This window comes from Hibiscus syriacus, unplaced genomic scaffold, assembly GCF_006381635.1.
Source record: "Hibiscus syriacus cultivar Baekdansim isolate YM2019G1 unplaced genomic scaffold, ASM638163v2 tig00111566_pilon, whole genome shotgun sequence".
Taxonomy (NCBI): Eukaryota; Viridiplantae; Streptophyta; class Magnoliopsida; order Malvales; family Malvaceae; genus Hibiscus; species Hibiscus syriacus.
In genome coordinates, this window is record NW_024063122.1 from 593,513 (window position 1) to 617,383 (window position 23,871).

The 23,871-nt window shown below is 37.2% G+C and overlaps 1 protein-coding gene across 1 annotated transcript in view; it reads left to right on the forward strand.

Annotated features, from left to right (window-relative positions):
• The first annotated feature begins 1,667 nt into the window (after positions 1-1,667).
• LOC120165038 (ABC transporter B family member 27-like) overlaps positions 1,668-23,871 on the forward strand; it is a 29,097-nt gene continuing 6,893 nt past the window's right edge. The window contains exons 1-4 of the mRNA XM_039174633.1: positions 1,668-1,867; positions 2,543-2,611; positions 2,739-2,813; positions 2,938-2,979. Coding sequence (XP_039030564.1) covers positions 1,838-1,867; positions 2,543-2,611; positions 2,739-2,813; positions 2,938-2,979 — 216 coding nt within the window. The 5' untranslated portion in view covers positions 1,668-1,837. The remainder of the gene's footprint in view (positions 1,868-2,542; positions 2,612-2,738; positions 2,814-2,937; positions 2,980-23,871) is intronic.

The window sequence follows — 23,871 nt, forward strand, 5'->3', positions numbered from 1 at the left end:
AAATATTATATTTTCAATTTATAACATAATATCCAAAATATATATTTTATCCTTTCAAAATCATTCTTTACTAACAATCTCAAATATTTAAATTTTAAATTGTATTTTTCAAAAAAAAAATTACATCATTTTTTAAAATCACTTTTTAAAAATATTACCAAACGTTTCAAAAGTAAAATCTATTTGACCATAAACAATGATAAAAGTTGGTCAAAATAATTGTTTTTTTTTTAATTTTCTAAAGTATTTTTAAATTCCATTTTAATATAGACTTATGACCATTTGAGCATAAAGAATGTCTTATTGTAAGGGATACAAACAATAGCTAGTCGTGTCCTTAGACGAGCTTAGCCCTAGGTCACGCCTTCCCTCAAACTTTTATATATTATTGTTATTTATTATCAATAATAATAATAATAATAATAATAATAATAATAATAATATACAGCTATTAATTTAAATAATCATTAGTATTTTCTTTTTAAAATTTCAACCTCATTTATTATTATCATCAACGATTAAAAATTTCATCATTAATCTTGTTCATCTTTACATATTCTGTTTAGGACTTTCTTTTCTTCTCGATTCTATTTCTTGTCCCTCCAAGTTTTATTTTGTATATCTTTTTGTTTTGTTTTGTTTAATAAGTTCATTTTTCTTCCGAAAATTGGGAATGTTTTACTTCCCTTTATAACCATTTTTATTTTATTTCATTTTAATATAGAGTTAGATTCTTTATAGTCTCTCCGATTTATGATTATTTTTGTTATCTTATTGATTTACTTATACTTTAGACGTTCATGTTGATTCTCTCATGTTAATATATGTTCACAATCGCTTAATGTAGGTCCTGTTTCAGTTGTACTTAAGCTAATTGTCAATATGTTGTCATATTTTATTATTATTTTAATGTTAATTGTGTATATCGTTTATTGTTAAGAGTGATACATGTTTAATCATATTTTTATCACTCAACGACTAATTTTTACTCTTTGATGATTTTAAAAGAAATAATTATTTAAATTAATAGTTGTATAGTAATAATAATAATGTAATAATAAATTATATGAAAACTAATGTATAACATATAAATATAAGGGTAAATTAGACATTTTTAACGTTTTTGTCACTTTTTGCTTCGTTTTTGTCATTCAATTATATTTTTTAAAAATCATATTTAATGTTTAGTTTTAGTTACATTCTGGTCACCCGTCGTTGAAAATTTTAATGATGATGTTGATGTATCACTATAAGACAATGTCATGTCATCATTGAAAAAAATCAAAAAAAAAATCATCGTTGGCAGTTCTGTTAATTTTTTAACGGTAGGTGACCAAAATAAAAGAAAAATTAAAAATAGTTAAATGACCAAAACATAATAAAAGTGATAGTTGAGATACTAAACGTATAATTTATCCTAAATATAGTAATATTGTGCGACTGCAGGGTATAAAAACTATTATATATTAAATAATCTTCTCGTACGTACGTACGTACATACTGTAAAACAAAAGGTGGAAAGCAACAAAAACATTGCGTCGCTGATGACGAAGCCATGGTTGTCTCGGTTCGTTCATCTGGACCCATACATATGTCTGTGTGTCCAGAGATGAGTGAGAGCCACGCACACTCACACTCACACTCACACTCACACTCACACTCACACTCACACTCACACTTACGGAGTCCCAAATCCAATCACTTGTCTTATAAAGTCAAGTAGTCAACCATCAAATGCTTAAGAGATTCTGAATCCCTCAGCTGCTCCCACTTCCATTCATTCTACGTAACATAATCACTGCATTTGTCTTTGCTCCCATTCACACGTTTTTCCGGGATGCGTTTCGATAAAACTTCTCTCTTGGGAGTAAGTTTCTTCTCTATATATTGCCTTCCAATTTTCATATTGCTGGGATTTTGGGTTTTTTTTTCCTTTGTGTGTGTTATGCTTGAACTTTGATCTGGGTTGTTTGCATGTATTGTGAATATTGGACGCGGGTTCGCGCCCAACATAGCTGTTTTTCATTTTTCTTGTGTTGTACTATTCTTCGAGCACCTTATCTGCATATTTAGTTCAGATATGCATTAGAAATGATTAAGAAAAATGAAGGAGTGGAAATAGTTTTTATGTATATTGCCTTCGGATCTTGGTTTTATGTTAAGTTTGATCTGAATTGTTTGCATGTATTGGTTTTTCTTATGTAACTCGGACTGGATCATTAATATTGGATATGGGTTTGCGTATATGACGTGGGTATTTCAGTTTCTTTTATATGTTTTGTAGTTAAATTCTCATAATTTATATATTTTCTTTGTATTTTTTATTGATAATCTGTTTTTGTTTCTAGAATTTTATAAACATAAAATTTGGATATTTATCGAACATGATTAAGAACATCTATAGGATAGAGGTGAGTTTTGGATAAAGGATCATACCCAGAAACCAATGTCCAACTATGTATCAGATGGAGGTGCTGGACGCATGGAAGCACGCCCAAAGCTCAGTGTTACATTATCTAACGTTACTTTCATTCATACATAGGGGAGAAGAAAGAGGAATGGGAACACGGATGATAATTTGACAGATCTTGAGCATGGGGATGCAATACCGGTAAAATCGGATTTACTTTTTTTCGTTTAATGTCAAATGAAATTCTATATTAACTGATATGTTAATGAGAGATGATTTCTTGAATCAGGCTGAATTTTTGGGATTTTAACATTGTACCATGCAACAGGCAAAGTGTGATGCAGGGAAGCTCGTATTAGCAACAATTGCTCTCTTGATTGCTTCCACTTCAAGCATATTGATTGTACGCATCCTTTTTGTTCTACTTGTCGGTTCTCTCTTTTTGATGGGCATTCGAAAAGAATTGGAATGAGAAATTAAGGATAACTAAACTTATTCATGGTGATGTGAATGGTTCATTTCTACAGCCAAAGTTTGGAGGGAGGATAATCGATATTGTCTCGGGAGATATCAGTGAAAGTATTTGATATATATTTCGGTGGAGGGAAGAGAGACACAATTATCACAACTCTTTTATTATTCAAACTATCTTTTTGTATTTTCTCTCTTACCTTCTTACATGAGAATACAAGTCTATTTATAGCCTTAGACATGACTCTTAAAATTCGTATTTAAAACAAAATTAAAACAACTCAAAATCAGAATACAAAACAGCACAGTAAATTCTGACCATTCACTACTAAAATTGCTATAACTTTCTCTAGAGAAATCCAATCGACTTGAAATTTGTTGCACCTGAAAATAGACTTCAATAGCTGTAATTTGATAGGTTATACACCCATAATGGTTAACGTTTGCCCCTTCAAATTGTCATTTAAAAAACAGCCTTAAATCTGTCCACTGTGCAGTTACGAATTTAATGGCAAATTAAGTTTATTCACCAACACCCCTCCTTAAGCTTAATTCTCTTCTGTCCTTCATGCCAAGTAGATTTCTCATTTTATCAAAAAGTCTTGTGGACAGTGGCTTTGTAAAGATATTAGCTGCTTGGTCTTCACTTTTCACATGCACCAGTTTTATCTCCTTTTCCTTCACGTGCTCTCGGATGAAATGGAACTTCAGGTCAATATGCTTACTTCTTTCATGATGGACAAGATTATTTGCCAATTCAATCGCTGATCTACTGTCCAAGTAAATTTGTGTGGCCTTCTCTTGAGCAAAATTTAGTTCATTCAGTAATCTTCTCAACCAAATCACATTACACACACAACCTCCTGCTGCCACATACTCTGCTTCGCACGTAGAGAGTGTTACGACTAGTTGTTTCTTTGATAGCCAAGTGAATTTCGTGTCCCCCAAAAAGAACACATATCCCGATGTACTCTTTCGATCATCCACATCACCGCACCAATCGCTATCGGAATATTCCACTAGCATGAAATCTTCAGCTTTTGTGTAGAATAATCCAAGGGATTTAGTTCCCCGAATATACCGCAAAATTCTCTTTACTGCTTTCAAATGCATGTAGACTGGCTCCTCCATGAATCTATTTACAACACCAACGCTATAAGAAATGTTCAGCCTTGTGCATGTGAGATAATGAAGACTCCCAACGGTACTTGGTTGCATCTACTCGTTCTCCACCATCAAACTTAGAAAGTTTCACCCCGGATTCCATTGGTGTTTGATGAGTGTTCAGAAAAGTTAATCTTTGCTCGTTATTTCTTCGATTTTGTGGAGTTATTGCTGTTGATTTTGTTGTGTTATGCCTATTTTCGTGCAGATCCTTACTTTCCAGAATTAGTGATAAAATGAGAGAATTCTGCATTTTTTTATTATTATTTGGTCACGGCTGGAGATATGGGCACGACACTGGGCACGACGCGGTCTGACGTGGCAGTTTCTAGAAGGTACAGTCAGCGGCGGTTTCCAGAAGACTTCATCTGCACGCCTTCTGGAAGATTGACGAGTAGAGTTGCATTAGGAGACTAGTTTGAATTTAAATTTAAAAACAATTATCTTTTGTATTATTTTATTATTTTCTTTGCTTATCCTTTAGGCTTTGAGAGGCTATAAATACCCACTTGGGGTAAGCCTAAACTTATCACTCAAATTACATTCTTCTTTTCTCTCTAGTTTTATTAAAGTTTTCTCTTTTTACTTTTCAAGTTTTTTCCCTTTTTTCTTTTATTTTCAAGCTTTGTTTTCAAAATGCTAAGTATGACTTTTGTCATGCTTAGCTAAATTTTTCAAAAGCCGAGAGCTGTCGCGATGATTCAATTTCAACGGGAGAATTGAAACGGTCCTTTAATATCTTCATAATATCTCTCTCAATCTCTGCGCTTATTTTGCAAAATCAAAACAGTTTTCAAAATCAAAGATTGACTTTGGTCAAGAGGTTGTTGCGATTAAATGTGTGGGAGGAAGATTCGACTTATAGAAAACAATTCGACTTCCTGGGAACACACTTGGAGAGATAGTTTCGCCAAGAGGGAATTGAGATCAGAATTGACGGCTATAGAAGCAACAATCCAAGTCGGACGCTACAAACTTAAACGGTAATTGATCTACGACAATTGATGTCGTTAGAATCAATTATCGAAGCCGGAATCAAAGATTGCCTTGGGTGTTCGGTATACAAGATAGAGTCACGGGGATAGCCCTTGTAGACAAATTAACCGACGTGAATCCCGAAGAGGAAATCTTATTCGATGATCTAAAGGAAATTGAATCAAAGCGAAGCTTGAGGCGATTTTTACCATATTTATTCACAATCTTCATCATCCTATTTTTACTTTAATTGCTTTAATTTATTTACTCGTTTTTACTATTTAAATCTCATATTGCAAACCCCTCCCCCCCATTTTACTATTTTTTGCCTGGTTAAAAACCATTCAAACATAAATTTGTGATTTTCTACATCCTTGAGGATTCGACCCTTATTTCTCTATACTATGTATTTCCTTATTTATTAATTGAGAAAAAGGAATTTATTTTGACACCGAAAAGACAATTGTCAAATTTGCGTCGTTGCCAGGGACTTCGCCAAAGTTATTAATTTTTGTTTGCTTTTGATTTATGGCCAGGACTAATCCGGGCACATTAGTGAAGTACGATCCGAAGATCGAAGCTAAAGCTAGGATACTCCACGCACATACACTTCAGGAAAGAAAGAGACAAAAAACAAATCCAGAATAAGAATCAAATTCAGGTAATACAAATCTGATGGCCGAACTTACTATTCGGGAGTTAGCCGCGACACCTACAGAACAAGTGCCTTTGAGCATTGATTTTCCCCAAGGCGAAACTCCATACCAGTTGAAAACTGGCCTTATTCATCTCCTCCCTACATTCCGCGGATTGCCAAATGAGGATCCACACAAACATCTCAAGGAATTCCACATGGTCTGCTCTAGCATGACACCACAGGGAGTAACCGAGGACCAAATAAAACTTAGAGCTTTTCCTTTTTCCTTAGCCTATTCGGCTAAGGATTGGTTATTTTATCTTCCTCCTAATTATGTTACTACATGGGCTCAAATGACTCGTCTTTTTCTTGACAGGTTTTTCCCTGCGGCAAAAGTAAGTGAACTACGAAGGAGAATACTTGGAATCAAGTAGCTTAATGGAGAGTCACTTTACGACTACTGGGAGTGTTTTAAGAAGTTATGTTGTAGTTTCCCACAACATGGGTTAACTGAGCAAACACTCCTTCAATACTTTTATGAAGGATTATCTCCCCTGGAAATGAAGATGATCGATGCAGCCAACGGTGGAGCCTTGGTGAATATGACTCCTACTGAGGCTAGGGACTTAATATCGACAATGGCTGCAAATTCCCAACAATTTCTCACAAATAATGAAACTTCTCGAAGGGTTCATGAGAGAAGTTCATCTTCCTTAGAAAAAAAATCGATAAGCTAACTGAAGTCGTAAACTCTCTTGTTTCAAGAAAGATAGGGCAAAACCAAGTATGTGGAATATGTGCATTGTCTGATCATCCGACAGACGGTTGTCCACTGATTCAAGATGACGCAACAACTCAAGTCAATGCAGTCGGGAATTTCCCGGGACCTCCCCAAAGAGCTTATAATCCATACTGCAATACATGCAACCCAGCATGGAGGAATTATCCGAATTTCAGCTATGCTCAGAACCCAATACCAAGTCAAAGTTATCAATCGAGACCACCTCCACCACAACAACAGCCGCAGAAGACATCACTAGAATCAATTGTCAAGAGGTTAGCGCTTTCACAGGAAAAGCTTCAGAATCGCACCTAAGCCCACTTACAAGAGTTAGACAAGAAGATGAGCCAACTGGCTCAAACCGTAAGTCGCATGGAATCACAAGGTAAGCTTCTGTCTCAAACTGAAGTAAACCCGAGGGAGAACGTCAGTGCCATCACTCTACGGAGTGGTACAGTAGTGGCGCCACCTATTCCATCAGACCAAGCAGTCCAAAAAGAGAAGAAGACTGCTGACACAGGATCCCAGAAAGAGAATGACGAGGTTAGTCAAAAAGGATAAAAAAGCCGAGGAAAATGAAATATTAGACGTACTTCGGAAGGTGGAAGTTAACATACCTCTCCTTGAGGTTATCCGAAAAGTTCCAAGGTATTGCCGATTTTTGAAGGATCTCTGTACGACTAAAAGGAAACTTACCAGGGTCGAGAAAGTGGATTTAGGTGCGAACGTCTGAGCAGTTTTCCAATGACCGCTTCCACCGAAGTATAAAGACCAAGGTATGTTTTCAATGCCTTGTAAAATTGGTGAGATTAAAATCAAGCGAGCTATGTGCGATCTAGGTGCCTCTATCAATGTAATGCCTCTCCCCGTCTATAATTTAATTTCCACCAAGCCTTTGAAGGAGACGAGAGTTACACTTCAGCTAGACAAATCAATTATTTATCTTGATAGACTCCTAGAAAATGTTCTAATAGAGGTAGAAAAATTAATTTTTCCTGCTGATTTTTATGTGATTGATATGGAAAATGATCGTAGCAACATTGGTTCTGAAATCCTCCTCGGTCGTCCCTTTCTAAGCACGACAAATGCAAAATTTGACGTTCGAAGCGGTATTCTTACTATAGAATTCGACGATGAGATCATAAAGTTTGATGTTTATAAAGCAATGAGATATCTGGATAACGTGTATAGTATTAATTTTGTTGGCATAATTAAACATGTTGATGATGAATCTAACTTTGTTGATTATTTATGCAAGGAATAGGATGATAAAAAAGACGACATAAGGGAGTTGAAAAAATATTTCATTTGTTGATTCGAATTTGATCTTAACTCCTTTAAACACTAAAGATTCACTTTTCCTTTTGCAGGCACCAAAAATTATGTCGAAACCATCAAAGAATCATTTGAAGAAATCAATTTTTGGTAAAAAAGATGTTTTGACGGACATTCTTTTCGACAAAAATTTTAATTTGGGAAAAATTTGAAGAAATCTTTATGAGAATTTTCGAATTTCTCATAAAGAATTTCTTAGTTGGAAAAAGCGAATGAAGTGGAAGTGTCTGTCACAAAACCTGTAGTCTGAATCAGGTCGTCGAGCTAATGACGTTAAATAAAACCGCTTTATGGGAGGCAACCCATTGTTTTCAATTTCGTTATATTTTTTTTATCTTTACTTTTTGTTTCATTTTATTTTTATTCATTCAAGCATGTTTAATTTAATTTAATTTTTATTTTTGCAGGAACCAAATAATTTTATTCAAACTTAAACGACGAAGAATTGCATAAATTTCAGTCGAATAGTGCTAATTTCGGAACCCCAAGAGCAGTGGTAAAAAAATGCAGAATGGTGGAACAAGGAAAGACCCGTGTGCACCGTTTCATTAAACGGCGCATGTTGGCACAACCCTTTGAAGGTCAGCGCATGTTAGCAAAACCCATATAAAAAATTCTTTCCCCCTTTTGTTATCTTTCTGCCGCCTACCATTCCCCAATTCTCTCTTCTCTTTCAATTTCCTTTTACCATAGACCCCACCATCCCTATCTCTATCACCTTTTAATTTTTAAATTCCCCTTTATCCACACAAAAAACAAAAACCCCATTTACTTCCAATTCAGACACCCCACGGCAGAAACCAAACTTAAACCCATCAACTCGATAGCCATCCCAAAACAAACGCAAAACCATCGCCCCTTATTCTCCTCACTACCGACGACATCACTGAACCCTTACGCCTTTTGTAGACACTTCATTTCGCCCTGGCCCTTCTCTAAGCAACTTGCTGCCATCACTACCCCAGAGCGTTAATGCTTGTTTCCTACCAATCCTACAGACGCATGTGATATCTGATCTAAAGTATGATCAGATTGCAAATTGTTATTTTTTATGTAAAATCTATGTAAGAAAATGGCTATAAATAGCCGATTGAAATGGAAGAAATGGAGGGGAGGAAGAATTGTAAAAGGGATTACTCTTGTTTTTCAGAAGGGGATAGTAATAAAATACAAATTTTTTTTCAGCAATTCCTAAGGTAGTTCAGTTTATATTTCAGTTTTCTTTAAATTTTTTTTGTTCAATACGAATGCAATTAATAATAAGAATTTTAGTTTGTAATTTTGTTCGTAGTTAACGTAAATTCCACGAGTTTAAAAAAATAATTAAAATAAAAATAGAGAGTTAAGTTACCTTGCTGCAGTACGTCGGAGTAGGGGTGTCGTCGTCGTCGGGTCTAGAGTCGAGTGGTTGGTGTGGCTCTCGATTTCACTGGAAATTTGGGACTCCATGGATGCTCTGCGTGAAAGAAAATGAGAAGAAGGTTGTGGGTTTGATATGTTACAGAATAAAAAATGGGAAAGGGGGTTTTATTTGGGGTTCACGTGTTCTGGAGTTAATTCAGGTGGGGGAGTGCTTTTAATTTGAATTTTGGGTTAACCTCATATAGGATCCTTTAATTTATTGTCATCTTTTATAATGGTCTTTTTTTGTTTTGGTCTATTTATGTTTAAGTCACTCTATTATCGCTGTTTTAAAAATCAGTCAGTAAACTTGTGTGGTTAATCACGTCCAGGTCCCTCTAATATTACATTGTTTTTACATTCTAGTCACCGAAGTTCTATGTTTTTATTTTATTTCACTTTAGGTGCTTTATTTTCGTTATTTTCAATTCGATCACCAATATGTTATATTTTGTGATGATTTATGCATGTAACTTTCATTTCCTTTATTTTAGTCACTATTAGTTTTTGATTTAACATGTTATATTTCTTGTTTTGTTTATTTCTAATTTTGCCACTTTATTTTATGTCTATTTACTTTAGTAACTATTTATTCCTGATTGAGTAGTGCTTTTTTTTTTGTATGTTTATCTTTGTTTATTTCATTTTAGCTATTATCTTATGTATTCTTGTATTTTATCCAACATAATTATATTTTACTATAATTTGGATAATCATGTTATTTTAATTTTATGTTTCACCCACTATTTTTTTTACTTTATTTTAGTTTAAGCATTAATGTTTCAATACTTTTATTTTATTCCCGTTATTACTTATTTTGTTGTTTTCTTATTAGAACTCTACTTTGGTCATTATACTTTCAAATACTTTATTTTAGTCATTATTTTACATTTGATTTAATCATTGTTTGGTATTTTAATTTTCTGTTTCGCTATTTTAGTACTTTAAATTTCTATTTTTTATTTAATCCCTTAATTTTATGTTTTTCTTTTGTAGCTTATTCCTATAATTAATTTGATCCATGAATTTTAATCCTTTCCAATTTAATTTTTTTTAATTCGAATTTTCTTTTATTCTTTTTATTTACTTTTTTTTATTTAAATTTTAATACTAACTCTTTGTGTTTGTTTGTTTTAGTTTTTTTACTTTATTTATGATCTTTTTAGGATAATTTCAATCAATCAAAGGTAAGTAATTTGAATCGAATTTTTAAATTTTAATTTTAATTTTAATTTTTGTAATTAAGACAACCGATAAATTAAATGGTACCGAAAGGACAGTTCAAGGGTGCTAATCCTTCCTTGACTATAACCGACTCCCGTGCCCGACATATTTCTGGTAAAACGCAGATCAGTTAAGATGGTATCCGATCAACCTAAATATTTTTTTTATGATCGGTGGCGACTCCTAATATTTTATTTAAGTCGAAGCCCAATTTCGGGTCCACCCGAAAGGCGGTCGAGACAGCTTGGCGACTCCGCTGGGGACAATAAGTGAGTCAGGCCATAATTAATTTTCGGTTGTCTTTTTATGCGAAAATGGTAAATTTAAATTTTAATTTATTTATTCGATTCCAATTATTTATCTTTGAATATTTTTCAAATAAATAGTTGTACTAACGTTTTTTAATGTTTTCAGATTTTTCAAAATTGTCATTTCATGCTCTATACCCGAGCTCCGAACCCTATTTAAGTGGGGGTGAAAGCGACGCCTTCGTGAGAATTTATTCTCCGTGCGGGCCTAGCAAGTAACCTTCGGGATTCATATACCTTATGTCTTCGTGTGAATTTATTCACCGTGCGGGCATAAGGGAATGTGTCCTCTCGAGTTTAACTTGGTCCATACAAACCTGTGATGGGTTTAGGACTAAGGGTCTGGTAAGCCCAAGGGGGCACCAGCAAGGAGAACTCGGGTACCATTTTAGAACTTAAACCGAGAGACCATGGAGAATTAGAGCCTACCCCGAAACCACATTCCAAAACCTAGGATATTTTTTACCCTAACCATGTTTTTTTTTATTTTTTTTCTTTCGTCATTTTTTTTTATTTGTTTATTTTTTTACTAACTTTTTTGCCTTTGTGTTTGTTTTCTAGCATTTGCATCATAACAAGAGGCTATTGATCCCTAAAAATAGTTTGTTACACACGAAATAATCTGAATTAATGGACAAAGGTGTTGTAATACAAGAGATTAAAAACGCCGAGGCACGACTATGGTCCGAGAAGACGCAGAAAGAGAAGGGAGATAGTCTTCAGAGTAACTATGTGTCAGAGCTGGTTAGCTACGCATCTGTCAGCCTGAAATAGAATAATGTCCAAGAGCTGCGGAACATTTGGGACAGTTGGAAGAATGACAGAAAGCAGAAGTTTAGCCAACGATATGGTGATATTGCCCTCTTACTACATGTCAAGACTGATGAGCCCCTGCTCCGAGCATTGATTCAATTCTGGAACCCAGGATATAGTTGTTTCACCTTTAACCGGGAGGATATGGTGCCCACCATCGAAGAGTATACTACCCTACTGCACTGTGAAAGTATCAGACTAGAGAGGGTATATATCAAACACATCAAGAGTCAACCTTTCAAGAACGGACTGGCTAAGATTGCAGGGGTTGATGAAAAATGGGTAACTGATCGACTCCGACACAAAGGTAATGGGGAAGGAATCGAGTGGATCCACATAAAGCAACTAATGAAGAACCACCCTGATGAATGGAAGACTATAGACCTTTTTGTACTGGGTCTGTATGGTTTGATTATATTTCCGAAGATCCTTGGGTGCATTGACGCAACCGTTGTAGAACTATTTAAACAACTTCCAAGGCGAGTCAACCCAGCACCGACCATTTTGGCCGAGACCTTTCGGTCTCTTAATCATTGCAGAAGAATTGGTGGAGGAAGGTTCATTGGGTGTGTTCAGCTTCTTCAAGTTTGGATTCACAGCCATTTCTGGAAGACTAACGGGGTCGCCTACCGCCGATTTAGCACCACCTATTCACCTTTGGGAGAGTTCATCACTATAAAATGGCATGAAGGCGCTACCAAGGAAAAGTGGATGAAGGTATTCACTCATCTTCAGGACCGAGATATTACCTGGAGAGCCCCCTGGTTATTCCTCAGTGACATTCTTTACCGGTGTGGGGATTCTGATACTATGACCTTACTTGGACTTTGGGGCGCAGTTGGGTATGCTCCGTCGTTAGCACTTAGACAATATGGGGCACGTCAGTTCATCCCGGCCACATACGGATTATCTATATCAGAGTTTGTGTACCACGGTGATAACTATAAAAAGATGATCAAAGAAGTAGCTGACTCATGGAAAAAATTGTTCCGAATGGATATTGTAGCTGCAAGAGACATGCTTACTCCGGATTATGTAGAATGGAGAAGATTGAGAAAAAATGACAACATCCCGGTGCCAGACTGTGAAGACACCCGGACCATGGAGGAACATCTCAGGCATGTCCCTTCCGAACTGGAGATAGCCAAGACCGAGTTTGAAGCTGTGAATAATGAGCTGAAGCAGAAGGTAAGGGAACTTGAAGTTGAACGATACCAATGGAAGTTAGACGCCGATACTCAGAAAGATCGAGCAGACAAACTGGAGAAAGAACAGAAGAAAATCCATTTCGAGCTTGAAGACTTGAGAAAGGGGTATCAAGATAAAGTCAAGGATAACTCCAATTTGAAAAGAACTTCTGAATACTGGAAAGATGAAGCTCATATCCTAAAAAGGAAGTTTGAGGGGTATGATGAGCAGCTGAAGACTACTCAGAGGCGCTTAGCAGGTAGTCAACATCATAACCAATGCTTGAGAATCCAGGTGGCTGATCAGGAGAAACAACATGAGAAAGATGGCAAAACAATAGCTGAGTTATAAGCCATTCTTGATGAACTCAAGAAGCAAGCAAGCGAACTTCAGATAGTGCCTTTCGACGGAGGTTTACAGTGGCGTTTCCGTTGGGAGCAAGCTCAGCAAAGGGTGAAGGCTAGAGACGTAGTCATCCGAGATTTCCTGGATCAAGTACAGAAGGCAACCTGTCATCTACATGGCTTGGCAAGGGAAGCCGGAGTGGTTCGACAGAACATTCAACCAGTAACAGATGAAGGAAGAAGACTTGTCAATCTTTTAGAAGATGTTCGGGGTCTGGAGGATTTAGTCCGGATATACCTTTGATTGTTTTTATGTCTCTTATAAGATAAAACGCTTTTGTTTAAATAAGGATTATTTATAATAACAAACACTTTTCTGGATCAATGCCTCTAAATTGCATACATCATGCATTGCATACTTTGCATTTTATATTTCATGTTTATTTTTTATATTTTCCATGTTTTTACATTCGTATTAACTAACAGAACATGTCTCAGAAAGAACAAATACCAAGAGCTCAAGACACACATCATCCGCACGATACTCGAACAAAAAAGAGACAGATGGAGGCCAGAATGGAAAAATTCGAGGAGAACATGGCAAGATTGCAAAAAGAACTGGAAGATAAGATGGCCCAGAACAGTCAAAGTACCCTAGAATCCATCAAGAAAAACCAGGAGTCCTTGGTCGATCAAATCGTGGCCAAGTTATCAGGCTTACAGCAGGCCAGTGCGCCAAGGGCAGGTTCATTTGAGGGGTTAACTATACCGCCAACCTCACAGGTGGTTATCTCACCCGGAGTATTACACGAGGACTCATCCGCTACTAAAGGGAAAGTTGCATTACCCGGTGACTCATCCTCTACCAAAGGGAAAGCTGCATCTACTGTTAAGATACAAACTTTTGCAACCATCCCTGACAATCATCCGGATAATTACCATGTCCCGGATTTTGATGAGGAGGATAAAGCTAAAAAGATGGAAGAGAAAATCAGGATGTTAGAAGACCAGATGAAAATGGTCAAAGGGGACCAGGACTATTATGGGGTAGATGCAATGGAGTTGAGTCTAGTTCCAGATTTGGTACTTCCACCAAAATTCAAGGTCCCTGAGTTCGAGAAGTTTAACGGGAACAACTGCCCCTCAGCACACATCACTATGTTCTGTCGGAAAATGACAGGATATGTGGGAAATGACCAACTTCTGATCCATTGCTTCCAGGAGAGCCTGTCCGGTTCAGCTATCCGGTGGTACAACCAGCTCAGCCGAACTCATATCAAGACATGGAAAGACTTAGCCAAGTCTTTCTTGGAGCAGTACAAGCATATCAACGATATGAGACCAGACCGGGTTATGCTCCAAAGCTTGGAGAAAAAACATAACGAGAGTTTCCGACAATACGCACAGCGTTGGAGGGATTTGGCTGTGCAAGTTCATCCACCCTTGGATGAAAAGGAAACTAGAAAGTTGTTTGTACAGACCCTGAAGGCACCTTACTTCGGGCACCTAGTGGCAATCACATCAGGAAGTTTCTCAGATCTAGTTATGGCCGGTGAAATGATCGAATTAGCCATAAAACAAGGAAAAATTGAGGGAGGTGACTCCAGTAAGAAGTCTCTCGTGAAGAACAAAGAACGAGAGATCAATAATGTCAACACCTACAACCCAAACAAGGGTGTTACGATCTCAAGTTCAAATACCACTGCAGCTGTACCATCTGGTACTTCTAAACAGAACCAGAGAGAACCAAGAAAGGAAAGGGAAAGAGAGCAATTCGATCCCATTCCCATGACATACAAAGAGTTATACCAACATCTCTTTGATACTCACGTTGTGTCGCCTTATCCTATGGATCCAATAAAGCCCCCTTACCCGAGATGGTTCGACGAGAATGTTAACTGCGAATATCATGGTGGTGTACAGGGGCATTCAATAGAAAATTTTCTCACATTCAAGAGGCTTGTACAACGAATACGAAATAAGAATTGGATCACTTTCAACTCCGGAACACCAAACGTCGCCCAGAATCCCTTGCCAAATCATCAAGAGACTGGAATTAACGCAGTCACCACCGAGAAGGGCAAGAGAGTCAAATTGAGTGTTTCAGAAGTTAAAGCTCCTTTGGCTTGGGTATGGAGCCAAATGGTAAAAGCAGGGCTTCTTGCACTATATCCAGATACAGCAGGAAATGAATACGGTAACCATTGCTGTTACCACAATGAAGAAGGGCATAAAGTGCAAGATTGCCCAGAGTTCAAGACATTAGTCCAACTCATGATGGACAGAAAAGAGCTGGAGTTTTACGAAGAAGTTCATGATTCCCCGGAAGCAGACGTTTGCGCTACCGGAGAATCATCAGAAAGAAGATTTGGTAGGGGAAGTCCATTGGTAATTACCCCTAAAGCAAAGACGACGACAACAACTCAAGCAAAGGTGGTGATCACAGCACCTCGGCCTTTTCAGTACAAGGACAGTCGACAAGTGCCATGGAAGTACGAATGCCAGGTGAGTACTTCCAAAGAATGTGATAGCAAAGTGGGGCAGAGACCACTTGAGCCTTTCAAAGAAGATGTATTGGCTATCAATGAACCTATAAAGGAGGAAGAAGTTAAAGAATTTCTCAAATTCTTGAAACATAGCGAGTACAGTGTTGTAGAACAGCTCCACAACTTGCCAACGCGCACTTCAATGTTGGCACTTTTGTTAAACTCAGAGGCACATTGGGAGGCACTGTTGAAAGTCCTAAATCAAACGTTCGTGCCACAAAACATACCAGTCAGCAAGATGGATCGACTGGTGAACAATATTCAAGCTGATAATCTCATCTCATTTTCAGATGATGAGATTCCATCCGGAGGAAGAGGCCGAACAAAGGCATTACACATCACTACGTATTGCAAAGGGCATGCCCTACCAAGTGTATTGATCGACAACGGATCGGCCCTAAATGTGATGCCTTTGATTACATTAAAGAGGCTGCCAATGGATACCTCTCATATGAGAGCCTGTCAGAACGTGGTCCGAGCATTTGATGGGACCAAAAGAGAGGTAATTGGCAAGATTGAGGTGCCGCTAACGATCGGACCGGCCACCTACAATGTTGAGTTTCTAGTGATGGATATCATATCTTCCTATAACTGTCTTTTGGGAAGGCCATGGATTCATCAAGCAGGTGCAGTACCATCCACTCTGCATCAAAAAGTTAAGTTTGTTATCGACGGGGCCTTAGTAATCATTAATGCTGAGGAAGATATCGTGGCAAGTGTGACCACGGATGCCCCGTATATTGAAGTAAACGATGAAGGTGTAGAATGCTCATTTCTCTCCTTAGAATTCGTGAATGCCACATTCGTAGCAGAAGGAAAAATGATTCCTAAACCCCGACTATCCAAGTGCACCAAAATGGAGGTCAAGCAAACCTTGGGACGAGGCGCTAAGACTGGAAGAGGGTTTGGGAAGCATTTACAAGGAAAGATTAATCCAGTCATTCTTATTTCAAAATTAGAGCAGTTTGGGCTTGGTTTTCAGCCCAATTATCATGAAAAGAGGAAGGAAATCCAGAAGAAACGGGAAAGAAGATTAGCCAGGTTGACTGGAAGCGAGTTTCAACGGGAACCAATGGTATTCCCACCTCTGTATCACACATTCAAGTCAGGTGGTTATGTGTTTGAGACCACCTCATCCGATTTAGAAGTGGCTTTGAAAGATTTGAATATCAATGTCGTGACTACAGAAGATGCGGACAACGCCAATAAATCTGAAATCTACCCTCTGCCACCTGGGTTTGTGCCTAGCAACTGGTCGGTGGAAGAACTACCTATGGTTTACAAGAGTCTTTCAGAGTAATATTCGAACTATCCCTATTTGCCTATACCCGGGGCAATAGGTTATCTTTTGTAAGGGTGAATAAACATTGTTTTAAATTCAATAAAAGATGCAAATTTTCTTCATGTCAAACATTTTTCTTATTTCATTTCTTCTGAAACCATTTTTTCAATACTCCATTATATTCTCTTTCAAATTTAATTTTTGATTGTTTCGTGTGGGATATTTTCCTCTCACACATACACATTTTCTTTCCTTCAGGTCCCCAGATAACGATAATGTAGGCACTGATGATCCTGATCCGGAGGTGGATTTTGAATCGGCCATTTGTCTTGGGGAATTCGATGAATGCGACAATGAGGAAAAGTGTAACTTACCTACCGAATTATTGAGAATGGTAGAAAGAGAAGAGAATCAAATACTGCCACATGAGGATAGAAAGGAGGTTAAAATCGGTACAATTCTTTCAGATGAAGCAAGACAAAACTTGATAGTCTTACTTCAAGAGTACAGAGATGTGTTCGCTTGGTCATATCAAGACATGCCGGGACTAGACACAGATATGGTAGTCCACAAACTGCCTATCAAACTAGAATGCAAACCCGTGCAGCAAAAGCTGAGGAGAATGCGACCAGAAATGCTCCTTAAGATCAAGGAAGAAGTCAAGAAGCAATTTGATGCTGGTTTCCTCCAAGTGGCCAAATATCCGGAATGGGTGGCCAACATCGTGCCTGTGCCAAAGAAAGACGGGAAAGTACGCATGTGTGTCGATTACCGGGACCTTAACAAGGCAAGTCCTAAAGACAACTTCCCTCTGCCACACATTGACACATTGGTGGACAATACAGTCGGGAACCCTTTCTTTTCATTCATGGATGGATTCTCAGGATATAATCAGATCAAGATGCATCTTGAAGATATGGAGAAGACCACATTCGTCACAATATGGGGAACTTTCTGTTATAAGGTGATACCCTTTGGATTGAAGAATGCTGGTGCAACATATCAGAGAGCTATGGTGACCCTGTTCCACGATATGATGCACAGAGAAATTGAGGTTTACATCGATGACATGATTGTCAAGGCACAGACCGAGAATGAACATGTCGAGAATTTAAGAAAACTCTTCCAAAGATTGAGGAAGTTCCAGCTGTGACTGAACCCGAGCAAGTGTACCTTCGGGGTAACATCTGGGAAGTTGTTAGGATTCGTAGTCAGCAGGAAAGGGATTGAGGTTGATCCTGATAAAGTTAAGGTTATCCAAAATCTACCTCCACCACGAACACAGAAAGAGGTCCGAGGTTTTCTGGGCAGATTGAACTACATAGCACGGTTCATATCTCAGTTAACCGAAAAATGTGACCCAATCTTCCGACTTCTTCGAAAAAATAACCCCGGAGCATGGGATGAAAATTGCCAGATTGCATTTGAAAAAGTAAAGGAGTATTTATCTCACGCTCCAATCCTGATGTCCCCTATCCCAGGCAAACACATGTTCTTATATCTATCTGTATTCGAGAACTCAATGGGGTGTGTCCTGGGTCAACATGATGAGTCTGGAAAGAAGGAAAAAGCCATATATTATTTAAGCAAGAAGTTCACCGATTGCGAGGTCAGATATCCTCCTATCGAGAAGGTTTGCTGTGCTCTAGTCTGGGCTACAAAGAGACTCAGACAATACATGTTGTATCACACTACATGGCTGATCTCTAAGTTAGATCCTCTAAAATACATGATGGGTGTACCTGCTCTATCTGGAAGGTTAGCCCGATGGCAGATGCTATTGTCTGAATTTGATATCGAGTACGTAAGCCAAAAAGCAATAAAGGGAAGTGCCATATCAGATTTTTTGGCAAGCAGAACCGATGAGAACTATGAGCCGCTAAGCTTTGACTTCCCAGACGAAGACTTGATGGCTATCACCTTAGAAGAGGCAAGTACTTCTACCTACAGTTCCTGGAGAATGCATTTTGATGGTGCATCAAATGCATTAGGACATGGCATCGGGGCAATACTGATTTCCCCAGAAGGGAATCATTACCCATTCACTAGCAAATTGAATTTCGATTGCACCAACAACATGGCAGAATATGAGGCTTGTGTTTTGGGAATTCGAGCTGCAATGGGGCAAAATATCAAGACCTTACGGGTATACGGAGATTCAGCCTTAGTAATCTATCAGCTCCGTGGAGAATGGGAAACCAAGGATGTAAAGCTGGTAGAGTATCGGAAGCTAATAATGGATCTACTCGAAGAGTTTGATGAAGTCACCTTCCACTATGTGCCGAGAGAAGAAAATCAAATGGCTGATGCCTTAGCTACCTTGGCAGCCGTATTCAAGGCTGGTGGGGAGTCTGAAATGATGCCAATTGACATGCAATCGTATAAGTACCCGGCTCATTGTTACCAAGTCGAAGAGGTGAAAGACATTAAGCCTTGGTACCATGACATTCTGCAATACATCAAGAATCAGAGTTATCCAGAGGAAGCCACCGAGACTGAAAAAAGAACCATTAGAAGGATGGCAGCTGGATATGTCCTTGACGGGGATGTCTTGTATAAGAAAAGCCATGACCAAGTCCTATTAAGGTGTGTAGATGCAGAAGAGGCAAAAATGATAGTGGAAGAAGTACATAACGGAGTTTGTGGAACACATGCAAATGGGCACATGATGTCAAGACAAATAATGAGATGCGGATATTTTTGGTCAACACTGGAAAGTGATTGCATCAACTACGCTAAAAGATGTCATAAGTGTCAGATTTACGGAGATAAAATAAATGTTCCACCTCATCCACTTCATGTGATGACATCACCATGGCCTTTTTCTATGTGGGGCATGGATGTTATCGGGCAAATCCATCCGAAGGCTTCGAATGGCCACCGTTTCATTCTCGTGGCAATTGATTATTTCACCAAGTGGGTAGAGGCTGCTTCCTACGCTAGTCCACTATTTGCAAGTTTTTGAAGAAAGAAATCATATGTCGGTATGGTTTACCTGAAAGAATCATTACTGATAATGCTACAAACTTGAACAACAAAATGATGAAAGCTGTTTGTGAGCAATTCAACATAAAGCATCATAATTCTACTACCTACAGACCAAAGATGAACGGAGCAGTAGAAGCAGCAAACAAAAACATTAAAAAGATAGTGGAGAAAACGACTGAGACCTACAAAGACTGGCATGAGAAATTGCCTTTTGCTTTGTTCACTTACCGAACCTCAGTACGAACCTCGACTGGGGTAACTCCATTTTCACTAGCTTATGGAATGGAAGCAGTACTACCCATTGAAGTAGAAATTTCGTCATTACGGGTCTTGACAGAGGTCAAACTGGATGATGCAGAATGGGTACAATCTCGATACGATCAGCTGAACCTGATAGATGAAAAGAGACTGAAAGCCATTCATCACGGTCAAATCTATCAGAAACGAATGATTCGGGCACATGACAAGAAGGTGCGCCCGAGAATATTTCGTGAAGGAGACCTAGTGCTAAAGAGAATTTGGCCAATCCATAAAGATTACAGAGGAAAATGAATGCCAAATTGGGAAGGACCTTATGTCGTAAAAAAGGCCTTTTTCGGAGGAGCCCTTGTCCTTGCTGAAATGGACGGACCAGAACTGCCACATCCTATCAATTCGGATGCAGTCAAAAAATACTTCGCTTAGGATGAAAACTCGAGATGGTATCCTAAGTCGAAAAAGAAAAAGAAAAAAAAAGAACAAAAAAGAGAAAAATGTTTAGGGTGAAAACCCGAAAGGGCACACTAAATAGAAAAAAGAGAAAAAAAAAACAAAAAAAATAAGGTGGGTTCAAGATGAAAACCTGTAAAGGGCGTCTTGCAACCAAGGATGGGTCCAAGTTGAAAACCCGAAAGGGCGATTTGGATATTAATTCAAGAAATCCAGACATCCCGGCATCTGAATCCTCTACAAGATTAACGAGTCGGAGAAAGGTTGCACTTTCCTGAACATTGTCGCATCTTCAAAGATCCCTCGGCAAAGGTTGCGTTCAAGGTCACTTAACGGCTTATCAGTTCAACAGTACCCACATTATCAAGATCTAAGACATTCATTCACACTTCATCATATATTCATTTTCCAAAATGTTTGTCATTTGTTCTTTTTCCCTTATGAATAAAGACAATCTTTTCTCTAAATCAATTCCTTTTGAGCATCTTGGGTTGAATTTAAACCTAATGATTTATTTACTTTTGCAAAAGATAATTGTATATTACTGTACAAAGACTCTTTGAAAAGTACAGGTACTCGGAAAGTCGATCAAGGCTCATGCACATAATTGAGATGGTCGATAACCATTTTCCAAATCAAGGATAAAAAATATCAGATTTAAATATTTGAAGAATTCAAGATCGGGAATTAGAACTTCAAGATTCCAGAATCAAGACACAACAAGACAGGCAATCGGAGATCGAGATTTCTCTCCAGAACCCAAAATAGCATATGTTGCATATGCATTTTAGGCATACCTAAGAGCATTGCATCCATAGCATCGCATATATGCATAATTTTGCAGGTTCTAGCTAGATTCAATTTCAACTTCACAACGAAGGATATTGGACTCGAAGCAACACCATTTACTGAAGATTGGATTTCAACTTTACAGCGAAGGATATCCAATTCAAAGCTCAACTCCACAGCGAAGGGGCTTCCCAGTTTCATTCAGAGCCAATTTCAACTTCACGACGAAGGATATTGGACTCGAAACATCCGCGATTTCAACTTCACGACGAAGGATATCGTGCTCACAAACAACATTGGATTTCAACTTTACAGTGAAGGATATCCAATTCAAAGCTCAACTCCACAGCGAAGGGGCTTCCCAATTTCATTCAGAGCCAATTTCAACTTCATGACGAAGGATATTGGACTCGAAACATCCAAGATTTCAACTTCATCACAAACAACATTGGATTTCAACTTTATAGCGAATGATATCCAATTCAAAGCTCAACTCCACAGCGAAGGGGCTTCCCAATTTCATTCAGAGCCAATTTCAACTTCATGACGAAGGATATTGGACTCGAAACATCCACGATTTCAACTTCACGACGAAGGATATTGTGCTCACAAACAACATTGGATTTCAACTCTACGATAAAGGATATTTGATATGGACGAAATTTGTGTCTTTTAATCTTTGCCCTATTGTCGTTACACGATAATGAGCAAATAGGGGCAGCTGTAGACACTTCATTTCGCCCTGGCCCTTCTCTAAGCAACTTGCTGCCATCACTACCCCAGAGCGTTAATGCTTGTTTCCTACCAATCCTACAGACGCATGTGATATCTGATCTAAAGTATGATCAGATTGCAAATTGTTATTTTTTATGTAAAAGCTATGTAAGAAAATGGCTATAAATAGCCGATTGAAATGGAAGAAATGGAGGGGGAGGAAGAATTGTAAAAGGGATTACTCTTGTTTTTCAGAAGGGGATAGTAATAAAATACAAATTTTTTTCAGCAATTCCTAAGGTAGTTCAGTTTATATTTCAGTTTTCTTTAAAAAAAAATTTGTTCAATACGAATGCAATTAATAATAAGAATTTTAGTTTGTAATTTTGTTCGTAGTTAACGTAAATTCCACGAGTTTAAAAAAATAATTAAAATAAAAATAGAGAGTTAAGTTACCTTGCTGCAGTACGTCGGAGTAGGGGTGTCGTCGTCGTCGGGTCTAGAGTCGAGTGGTTGGTGTGGCTCTCGATTTCACTGGAAATTTGGGACTCCATGGATGCTCTGCGTGAAAGAAAATGAGAAGAAGGTTGTGGGTTTGATATGTTACAGAATAAAAAATGGGAAAGGGGGTTTTATTTGGGGTTCACGTGTTATGGAGTTAATTCAGGTGGGGGAGTGCTTTTAATTTGAATTTTGGGTTAACCTCATATAGGATCCTTTAATTTATTGTCATCTTTTATAATGGTCTTTTTTTGTTTTGGTCTATTTATGTTTAAGTCACTCTATTATCGCTGTTTTAAAAATCAGTCAGTAAACTTGTGTGGTTAATCACGTCCAGGTCCCTCTAATATTACATTGTTTTTACATTCTAGTCACCGAAGTTCTATGTTTTTATTTTATTTCACTTTAGGTGCTTTATTTTCGTTATTTTCAATTCGATCACCAATATGTTATATTTTGTGATGATTTATGCATGTAACTTTCATTTCCTTTATTTTAGTCACTATTAGTTTTTGATTTAGTCACTAACATGTTATATTTCTTGTTTTGTTTATTTCTAATTTTGCCACTTTATTTTATGTCTATTTACTTTAGTAACTATTTATTCCTGATTGAGTAGTGCTTTTTTTTTGTATGTTTATCTTTGTTTATTTCATTTTAGCTATTATCTTATGTATTCTTGTATTTTATCCAACATAATTATATTTTACTATAATTTGGATAATCATGTTATTTTAATTTTATGTTTCACCACTATTTTTTTACTTTATTTTAGTTTAAGCATTAATGTTTCAATACTTTTATTTTATTCCCGTTATTACTTATTTTGTTGTTTTCTTATTAGAACTCTACTTTGGTCATTATACTTTCAAATACTTTATTTTAGTCATTATTTTACATTTGATTTAATCATTGTTTGGTATTTTAATTTTCTGTTTCGCTATTTTAGTACTTTAAATTTCTATTTTTTATTTAATCCCTTAATTTTATGTTTTTCTTTTGTAGCTTATTCCTATAATTAATTTGATCCATGAATTTTAATCCTTTCCAATTTAATTTTTTTTTTAATTCGAATTTTCTTTTATTCTTTTTATTTACTTTTTTTTATTTAAATTTTATTACTAACTCTTTGTGTTTGTTTGTTTTAGTTTTTTTACTTTATTTATGATCTTTTTAGGATAATTTCAATCAATCAAAGGTAAGTAATTTGAATCGAATTTTTAAATTTTAATTTTAATTTTAATTTTTGTAATTAAGACAACCGATAAATTAAATGGTACCGAAAGGACAGT